At 39.9% G+C, this 10,947-nt stretch overlaps 1 protein-coding gene across 1 annotated transcript in view; it reads left to right on the forward strand.

The window, feature by feature from the left end:
* LOC120867416 (centromere protein P) overlaps nt 1-10,947 on the forward strand; it is a 236,777-nt gene that overhangs the window by 61,193 nt on the left and 164,637 nt on the right. The window contains exon 5 of the mRNA XM_040245881.1: nt 9,394-9,490. Within this exon, the coding sequence (XP_040101815.1) occupies nt 9,394-9,490 (97 nt within the window). The remainder of the gene's footprint in view (nt 1-9,393; nt 9,491-10,947) is intronic.

Here is a 10,947-nt window from a genome sequence, read left to right on the forward strand (position 1 = left end):
CGTCTCCTTCTCCTTCTGCCTTCAATCTTTCCCAGCATCAGGGTCTTTTCTAATGAGTTGGCTGTTAGCATCAGGTAGCCAAATTATTGGAGTTTCAGCATCAGTCCTTCCAATGAATATTCAGGGCTGATTTCCTTTAAGATTGACTGGTTTGATCTCCTTGCAGTCTAAGGACTCTCAAGAGTCTTCTCCAACACCACAGTTTGAAAGCATCAATTCTTTTACAAGGTGACATATGTGTAAATCAGGGAGCTAACCTTGCCTTATTGTACCTCACTGGTTATCAACTCTAGGTACTCTCTAAAAATGAATCATATGTTGCCTTGTATTATAATCACCTAGCGTGTATATATGTGTATATGTATATATATATGTTATCTTTAGTTTACAAATATGTGATAACAAGGACAGTGTACTGGTATATAACACATTTTGTTGGTTTTAAACTAATGACTAACACCTCTGAATTAGGAAAAATATTTAAACTCTGTGGAGCTCTTTCTTTATCTGCAAAATGAAGGAACTGGATAAAATTATTTGCAAGCTTCTGCCCCATTCCAGAAGTTTGTATGAAGGATAACAAATCAAAGAATAAAAATATTTCTGAGAAATAATGGAACTTATTGGAGTTGGAATAATAGAACTATGAGAAGAACATCCTTAAGCTATTAATAGGTCTCTCGTTTACAGCATGGAATGAGCCAGTATTTGGGGAATGCATCTCAGCAAAACTAAAGCTACAGTTTTGTATTCCTCTGGGCCACCCACTCTGCATGGAATTACTTCATCTTACAGATTGCCTATTGTTTGATATTACTTGTGGCATGAATTCCTAAACTCCTTCAGTAAGAATATGTGCCCACCACTATTTATAATACACTCAACTGATCTAGTTACAGGGACTCTTTGAGAATGAAATCTATGTGCCAGATGCCTTCTTCACTTTTTTGCTGTTACTTAAAAAAAAAAAAAAAACAAACATAAAAAGTTCTAACTAGAAGAGATTTAGGATAAAACTACTCAGATTAATCATTTTACAGGTAAGCTGAATGGTTATTACATAAGCATGCTCTTTTTTCGTATGCCTGAGACAATTTTAGGTCATTTTCCAAGAAACAATTCAGTTAATCCCCATGATGACTTCCACAAGCTACTTGCTCTATGGAGTTACTTACTATTCCAAATTTTAATAAGTTCACCAAGATTACTTTAAAAGTAGCTTCAGTGATCAAGAGATGTCCCAAATTCGTCACTTTCATAGACATATCACTAGCTTCCATGAAGACTACTTTGGTGAGATCCCTCTGAGAAGCAGTTCCAGTGTGTTCTTTAACTCATGGTTACAGAGTTATTTGCCTGAATGACCAAGTATGGAGAGAATAAACCTCTCTACTGCTTTTTATATAGTCTCAGTTCAGTTCACTTCAGTTCAGTTCAGTCGCTCAGTCCTGTCCGACTTTGCGACCCCATGAACTGCAGCATGCCAGGCCTCTCTGTCCATCACCAACTCCCGGGGTTCATTCAGACTTGTGTCCATCGAGTCAGTGATGCCATCCAGCCATGTCATCCTTGGTCGTCCCCTTCTCCTCCTGCCCCCATCCCTCCCAGCGTCAAAGTCTTTTCCAGTGAGTCAACTCTTTGCATGAGGTGGCCAAAGTACTGGAGTTTCAGCTTTAGTATCATTCCTTCCAAAGAAATCCCAGGGTTGATCTCCTTCAGAATGGACTGGTTGGATCTCCTTGCAGTCCAAGGGACTCTCAAGAGTCTTCTCCAGGACCACAGTTCAAAAGCATCAGTTCATCAGCACTCAGCTTTCTTCACAGTCCAACTCTCACATCCATACATGACTACTGGAAAAACCATAGCCTTGACTAGACGGACCTTTGTTGGCAAAGTAATATCTCTGCTTTTGTATATACTATCTAGGTTGGTCATAACTTCCTTCCAAGGAGTAAGTGTCTTTTAATTTCATGGCTGCAGTCACCATCTGTAGTGATTTTGGAGCCCAAAAAAATAGTCTGACACTGTTTCCACTGTTTCCCCGTCTATTTTCCATGAAGTAGAATCAAAATGTCATAGATTTTTTAGTTAGGCAAAAATTTATAAGTTTTCTAAAATATATATTATACATTTATATGTATATGTATACAAAAGCTTTTCTGCTAAGCTTGAGAAAGGCTTGAGAAAGAACATCTGAAAAAAAAAAAGAGATGGAGAAATTAGAGAACATAAACTGAATGAAATGAGAGCACTGAATATGAAATAGAAAAAGTGAAATGAACTAGATAAAAGTAAAAGATCATCATATAGTCCAGTTGTTTTTAAACCTGACTGTTGATTAGAAACATATCTGGAGCCCTGGAGGAAAAAAGCAATACCTGAGCATTTGTATTTTTCAAAAAATTTCAAGATAATTCTGATATGCATCTGGATTTTAAAAAGTGATTACAGGGTTTTCTATTAGATCTAGTTTTGGCAGTCAGACATGACTAAACGACTAAGCACAGCATTGGTGGTATAGAGTTCTGTTATTTTTCTGTTGACCAAACATGATATAATGGTATTGAGTAGTAGTCACATAGTCACAATAGTAAAAGATGCTTATTAGTTTTCACAATCAATAGCCAGACAAAAAATAAAAGATAATTACAATTGCAAGCCATAATGGGAACATGATTAACTCAACAATATAAAATAATGAACATACAACTTGGGGTGAGGAGTCAAGCAGTGATGTGGTAGGTGGAAATGCATACATGCACATGTTTTCATCCGCTCAGCCAATCTACCCCTTTGGGATTTGCATTTAATCCATTTACGTTTAAGGTAATTATCTATGGGTATGATCCTATTACCATTTTCTTAATTGTTTGGGGTTTATTTTCTGTAAGTCTTTTCCTTCTCTTGTGTTCCCTGCCTAGAAAAGTTCCTTTAGCATTTGTTGTAAAGCTGGTTTGGTGGTGCTGAATTGTCTTAACTTTTGCTTGTCTGGAAAGATATTGATTTCTGCATCATATCTGAAGGAGAGTCTTCCTGGGTAGAGTATTCTTGGTTGTAGGTTCTTCTCTTTCATCACTTTAAGTATATCATGCCATTCCCTTCCGCTTGTAGAGTTTCTGTTGAGAAATCAGCTGATAGCCTAGGGAGAATTCCCTTGTATGATGTTTGTCATTTTTCCCTTGTTGCTTTTAATGTTTTATCTCTTCTTTAATTGTCAGTTTGATTACTGTGTGTCTCAGTGTGTTCCTCCTTGGGTTTATCCTTTCTGGGAATCTCTGGATTTCTTGGACTTGGTTGACTATTTCCTTTCCCTTGTTAAGAAGGTTTTCAGCTATTATCTTTTCAAATTTTTTCTCAAGTCCTTCCTCTCTCTCTTTTTCTTCTGGGACCCCTATAATCAAATGTTGGTGCATTTAATGTTGTCCCAGAGTTCTGTTAGGCTATCTTCATCTCTTTTCATTCTTTTTTCTGTATTCTGTTCTGTGGCAGTGATTTCCACCATTCTGTCCTCCCAATTGTATAGCTGTTCCTCTGCCTCAGTTATTCTGCTATTGATTCTTTCTAGTGTATTATTCATCCCTGTTTATTTGTTCTTTAGTTCTTCTAGGTCTTTGGTAAACATATCTTGTATCTTCTCAGTCTTTGCCTCCATTCTTTTCCTGAGATCCTGAATCATCTTCACTATCATTATTCTGAATTATTTTTCTGGAAGGTTGCCTATCTCCACTTCATGAATTGATTTTCTGAGTTTTTATCTTGTCTTTTCATCTGGGACATTAACTTTCAGCTTTTTCACTGTGATTAACTTTCTGTAGTGGGGTTTTTGTTTTAACCTCTGTGAGACTGTGCTTCTTGTTTCTTCTGTCTGCCCTCTGATGGATGAGGCTAAGAGGCTTATGTCAGCTTCATGATGAGAGGGATTGGTGATGGGAATAACTGGGTTTTGCTCTGGTGGGCAGGGCCTTACTCAGTAAAGCTTTAATCCAATTATCTGCTAATGGGTGGGGTTGCACTCCCTCCCTGGTAGTTGTCACTCTTTGTGATCCCAAGGACTACAGAGGCCCAGAACTCCCTGTCCCTCACCATCTCCTGGACTTTGCCCAAGTTCATGTCCATTGAATCACTAATGCCATTCAATCATCTTATCCTCTGCCACCCTCTTCTCCTTTTGCCTTCAATCTTTCCTGGCATCGGGGTCTTTTCTAATGAGTCAGTTCATCTGCATATCTGACATTGTTGATATTTCTCCTAGCAGCCTTGATTTCGACTTGTAATTCATCCAGCCCTGCATTTCACATGATGTACTCTGCATAGACTCTTTTGTTGACCATGATGGCTACTCCATTTCTTCTGAGGGATTCCTGCCCACAGTAGTAGATGTAATGGTCATCTGAGTTAAATTCACCCATTCCAGTCCATTTTAGTTCGCTGATTCCTAGAATGTCAGTGTTCACTCTTGCCATCTCCTGTTTGACCACTTCCAATTTGCCTTGATTCATGGGCCTGACATTCCAGGTTCCTATGCAATATTGCTCTTTACAGCATCGGACCTTGCTTCTATCACCAGTCACATCCATAGCTGGGTATTGTTTTTGCTTTGGTTCCTTCCCTTCATTCTTTCTTGAGTTATTTCTCCACTGACCTCCAGTAGCATATTGGGCACATATCGACCTGGGGAGTTCCTCTTTCAGTATCCTATCATTTTGCCTTTTCATACTGTTCATGGGGTTCTCAAGGCAAGAATACTGAAGTGGTTTGCCATTCCCTTCTCCAGTGGACCACATTCTGTCAGACCTCTCCACCATGACCCATCAGTCTGGGTGGCCCCACACGGCATGGCTTAGTTTCATTGGTTAGACAAGGCTGTGGTCCTTGTGATCAGATTGGCTAGTTTTCTGTGATTATGGTTTCAGTGTGTCTGCCCTCTGATGCTCTCTCACAACACTTACTTGGGTTTCTCTTACCTTGGGCTTGGGGTATCTCTTCACGGCTGCTCCAGCGAAGCGCAGCCGCTGCTCCTTACCTTGGACGAGGGGTATGTCCTCACGGCTTGCCCCTCCTGACCTTGAACGTAGAGTAGCTCCTCTCGGCCTTCCTGCTACCGTGCAGCCACAGCTCCTTGGACATGGGGTTGTTCCTCTCGGCCCCCTCCCCTGACCTTGAGCCTGTGGTAGCTCCTCTCGGCCGCTGCCCCTTACCTCAGGATTGCAGGAGCCCTCTCAGCCGCTACCCCTGACTTCGGATGTGGGGTAGCTCCTCTTGGCCGCCGCCCCTGACCTCGGACCTGGGGTGGCTCCTCTTGGCCGCCGCCCCTGACCTCGGACTTCAATCTCAAAAACGACAGAATGATCTCTGTTCATTTCCAAGGCAAGCCATTCAATATCACGATAATCCAAGCCTATTCCCCAACCAGTAATGCTGAAGAAGCTGAAGTAGAACGGTTCTGTGAAGAACTACAAGAACTTTTAGAACTAACACCCAAAAAAGATGTCCTTTTCATTATAGGGGACTGGAATGCAAATGTAGGAAGTCAAGAAACACATGGAGTAACAGGCAAATTTGACCTTGGAGTACGGAATGAAGCAGGGCAAAGGCTATTAGCGTTTTGCCAAGAGAACGCACTGGTCATAGCAAACACCCTCTTCCAACAACACAAGAGAAGACTCTACACATGAACATCACCAGATGGTCAACACCAAAATCAGATTGATTATATTCTTTTCAGCCAAAGATGGAGAAGCTCTATACAGTCAGCAAAAACAAGACTGGGAGCTGACTGTGGCTCAGATCATGAACTCCTTATTGCCAAATTCAGACTTAAATTGAAGAAAGGAGGGAAAATCACTAGACCATTCAGGTATGACCTAAATTAAATCCCATATGATTATACAGTGGAAGTGAGAAATAGATTTAAAGGACTGAATCTGATAGAGTGCCTGATGAACTATGGATGGAGGTTCGTGACATTGTACAGGAGACAGGGATCAAGACCATCCCCATGGAAAAGAAATGCCAAACAGCGAAATGGCTGTCTGGGAAGGCCTTACAAATAGCTGTGAAAAGAAGAGAAGCAAAAAGCAAAGAAGAAAAGGAAAGATATAAGCATCTGAATGCAGAGTTCCAAAGAACAGCAAGGAGAGATAAGAAAGCCTTCCTCAGCGATCAATGCAAAGAAACAGAGGAAAGCAACAGAATGAGAAAGACTAGAGATCTCTTCAAGAAAATTAGAGATACCAAGGGAACATTTTATACAAAGATGGGATCAATAAAGGACAGAAATGGTATGGACCTAACAGAAGTGGAAGATATTAAGAAGAGGTGGCAAGAATACACAGAAGAACTGTACAAAACTTCAAGACCAAGATAATTACGATGGTGTGATCACTCACCTAGAGCCAGAGATCCTGGAATGTGAAGTCAAGTGGGCCTTAGGAAGCATCACTATGAACAAAGCTAGTGGAGGTGATGGAATTCCAGTTGAACTATTTCAAATCCTGAAAGATGATGCTGTGAAAGTGCCACATTCAATATGCCAGCAAATTTGGAAAACTCAGCAGTGGCCACAGGACTGGAAAAGGTCAGTTTTCATTCCAATCCCAAAGAAAGGCAATGCCAAAGAATGCTCAAACTACCGCATAATTGCACTCATCTCACACACTAGTAAAGTAATGCTCAAAATTCTCCAAGCCAGGCTTCAGCAATGTGTGAACTATAAAATTTCCAGATGTTCAAGCTGGTTTTAGAAAAGGCAGAGGAACCAGAGATCAAATTGTCAACATGCGCTGGATCATGGAAAAAGCCAGAGAGTTCCAGAAAAACATCCATTTCTGCTTTATTGACTATGCCAAAGCCTTTGACTGTGTGGATCAAAACAAACTGTGGAAAATTCTGAAAGAAATGGGAATACCAGACCACCTGACCTGCCTCTTGAAAAACCTATATGCAGGACAAGAAGCAACAGTTAGAACTGGACACAGAACAACAGACTGGTTCCGAATAGGAAAAGGAGTACGTCAAGGTTGTATATTGTCACCCTGCTTATTTAACTTATATCCAGAGTACATCCTGAGAAACGCTGGACTGGAAGAAACACAAGCTGGAATCAAGATTGCCGGGAGAAATATCAATAACTTCAGATATGTAGATGATGCCACCCTTATGGCAGGAAGTGAAGAGGAACTAAAAAGCCTCTTGAGGAAAGTGAAAGAGGAGAGTGAAAAAGTTGGCTGAAAGCTCAATAGTCAGAAAACAAAGATCATGGCATCTGGTCCCATCACTGCATGGGAAACAGATGGGGAAACGGGAAACAGTGTCAGACTTTATTTTTTGGGGTTCCAAAATCACTGCAGATGGTGATTGCAGCCATGAAATTAAAAGATGCTTACTCCTTGGAAGAAAAGTTATGACCAACCTAGATAGCATATTGAAAGCAGAGACGTTACTTTGCCGACTAAGGTCCGTCTAGTCAAGACTATGGTTTTTCCAGTAGTCATGTGTAGATGTGAGAGTTGGACTGTGAAGAAAGCTGAGTGCTGAAGAATTGATGCTCTTGAACTGTGGTGTTGGAAAAGACTCTTGAGAGTCCCTTGGGATTGCAAGGAGATCCAGCCAGTCCATTCTATAGGAGATCAGTCCTGGGTGTTCATTGGAGGGACTGATGTTGAAGCTGAAACTCCTATACTTTGGCCACTTCATGCAAAGAGTTGACTTATTGGAAAAGACTCTGATGCTGGGAGGGATTGGGGGCAGGAGGAGGAGGGGACGACAGAGGATGAGATGGCTGGATGGCATCACTGACTCGATTCACATGAGTTTGAGTGAGCTCCGGGAGTTGGTGATGGACAGGGAGGCCTGGCATGCTGGGATTCATGGGGTCACGGAGAGACAGACACGGCTAAGCAACTGAAGTGAACTTAATACAGTGGATGGTACATAGTAGGACTTCAGTCTAAGGAATAAATGAACAAATGAATTGGCACTGTCCTAATCTCATCTCTGATCTTTTCCTCTTCACTTTTCTCCTCCTTCTCCTCACTCTAGCCATTCTGAATACCTTGCAGTTCTTTGAACACAGTGTTCTCTTAACGGGCACCAGTCCTTGCCTGTACACCTCTCCTGTGTGCTTCCCCCGTAATGGAAAGTAATGTCATACCTACTGTGTAGGTATTGTTGTACAACTGAGTTCATGGGGTCGCAGAGAGTCGGACTCGACTGAGCGACTGAACTGAACTGAACTGAACTCTGCATAGAGTTAAATAAACAGGGTGATAGTATGTAACCTTGTCATACTCCTTTCCCAGTTTGAACCAGTGCATTGTTCCATGTCTGGTTCTAACTGTTGCTTCTTGACTTGCATCATGTTTCTCAGGAAACAGGTAAGGTGGTCTTGTATTACTGTCTGTATAAGAATTTTCCACAGTTTGTTGAGATCCACACAGTCAAAGGCTTTAGCATAGTCAATGAAGCAGAAGTAGATGTTTTTCTAGAATTCCCTTGTTTTCTCTGTGATCTAGTGGATGTTGGCAATTTGATCTCTGTTCCTCTGCCTTTTCTAAATCCAGCTTATACATCTGGAAGTTCTCAGTTCATGTACTGTTGAAGCCTAACATGAAGGGTTTTGAGCATTACCTTGCTTAGCACATGAAATGAGCACAATTTGTGCTCATAAATGTCCTCACCATACAAGTAGTATACAGTAGTTTGAATATTCTTTGGCATTATATCTCTTTGGGATTGGAGTGAAAACTGACCTGTTCCAGTCCTGTGGCCACTGCTGAGTTTTCCATATTTGCTGGCATATTGAGTGCATCACTTTTACAGCATCATCTTTTAGGATTTGAAAGAGCTCAGCTGGAATTCCATCACCTTCACTAGTTTTGTTTGCAGTAATGCTTCCTAAGGCCCGCTTGACTTCACACCCCAGGATGTCTGGCTCTAGATGAGTGACCGCGCCATAGAATTTTCCCGGTTGTTAAAACTTTTTTTGTATAGTTCTTCCGTGTATCCTTGCCACCTCTTCTTAATCTCTTCTTCTTCTGTTAGGTTCTTACCATTTCTGTCCTTTTTTGTGCCTATCCTTGCATGAAATAATGACTAGGAACTAGTAACTAAGACCAGATATATTCTTTACTATACCACAGATCATCAAATGAGGTATCAAGGAGGATGTCCCATTTGTGTGATATCTTGAAAGATGGGTAGAATTTAAACATTTGAAAATGGAGAAAAGTGAATTCCAGTCTGAGAAATCACGCAGGGGACATACTCAGAAATGCAGAGTTTGGTATATAGAGATATATCAAGCAAGTAGTGTCAGGTCTGTAAAAAGATAAAGCCAGATTGGGGGGTTCATTTAATGATATTTATTAATCATAGAACCTTTTATTTCTACAGAGCAGAAGAAAAAAGAGATCTGCTTATGTTTTTCCAAAGCCTACGCTTCTTTGTGGAGTGGTGTGACTATCGTAAGCGCACATTTAAACATTTCAAGGTAGAGTCTAAAATCTTTCAATTTAAACATATATGGAAAGTGAAGCTGATGTCAATTTGGGGATTTAAGATAACATTGTTATAGTTTTCAAACAATAGAAAATATTTTTATTGGCTTCTGGAATTTGTATATTTGCAGTAAATAGAGGAGGAATGCGTCTGTACAAGTCAGTGAACCATTTTCATTGAAAGAAAAATAATTATAGTCATATTTATTTTATAATATACATTTTGAAAAATTAATCTGTCAAGGATACTTGAAGTAAAATGGCAAATGCTAATAAAGAATATAAGCATAGAAGCCTTATAATGTCATAATGTAATCTTTACATCCTGAATCACTCTCTGAATTTAAGCTTCTTACTTATTGTTTATTTCACATTTAAATATTGAGGTCTGATTCTTATAAAGTAATGCTTCTTAGGTCTGATGCAGATACGAAGACATTTTTAAAACTCCCTGTTTTTGTTTCTCATGGCTAGAATTATGTTTGGCTGCATTGTAATCCTCTGACTCATGCTTAGTTGGATCAGATCAAATTATTGACAGCAGGGATTCACACAGAAATCAGTTCTGAAAGAGTTCACATGAATAATATGGCAAGGTTCAGGTTTCCTCAAAATCCTGAGTCAGGACTTTTGTCATGACTGTTGTTTTTATGACTGGTGCTAACACTCGTTTATTTTGGGTTCCTTTTTTAAATCTTAGTCATCATCATCTGCATTTTATTTGGTTGAGCTAATCTGTCAGGCACAGGATTTTCTTTAGAATGAAGCATGCCTGTATCTGTAGTGTGCTGTGGTCCCTTGAGGAGTTCCCAGGATCATGTTTACTTGCAGGTGCTCTTGAACAAGAACAGTTAAATAGCTCTTCTTCAGAATTGGTAAAATAGAGGAATGATTGAGGAGCATGCTGGCAGTTATGATAATAAATCATATCATGTGGCCATTTACTTATACATTAGGATGAGTTGTGGGAAATGTGAGCACTAGATCCATTTTTAAGCTGATTTTCCTCTATGTGTTTTTAAGGCAAGTGTAGAAGTATAATTGGTGTGCTTTTCCTGTAGCAGATAAAGTGCTTATTTGAGCTGGTCTTTGCTGGTGACAGGGTTGTTAGAATGGAAAGAAACAGTCACATGGTTATGCAGTCATCACCAGTGTTTATCTACAGAATGTTTTATTCATCCCAAACTGAAAACCTTGTCCCCATTAAACACTTAATTTGTCATTCCTCTGTCCCACAACTTCTGGGAACCATCATTCTATTTTCCATTTCTGTGAATTCGACTACGTATCTTGTTCAAGCAGAATCATAAAATTTGTTCTTTTTGCCAGATTATTTCACTTAATATACTGTCCTCAAGATTTATTTATATTGTAGCATGTGTCAAAATTTCATTCCTTTTAACCCTGGATACTATTCTGTTATATGTACTTACCAAATTTTGTTTATTCA

Source organism: Oryx dammah, unplaced genomic scaffold, assembly GCF_014754425.2.
Source record: "Oryx dammah isolate SB20612 unplaced genomic scaffold, SCBI_Odam_1.1 HiC_scaffold_1, whole genome shotgun sequence".
NCBI lineage: Eukaryota > Metazoa > Chordata > Mammalia > Artiodactyla > Bovidae > Oryx > Oryx dammah.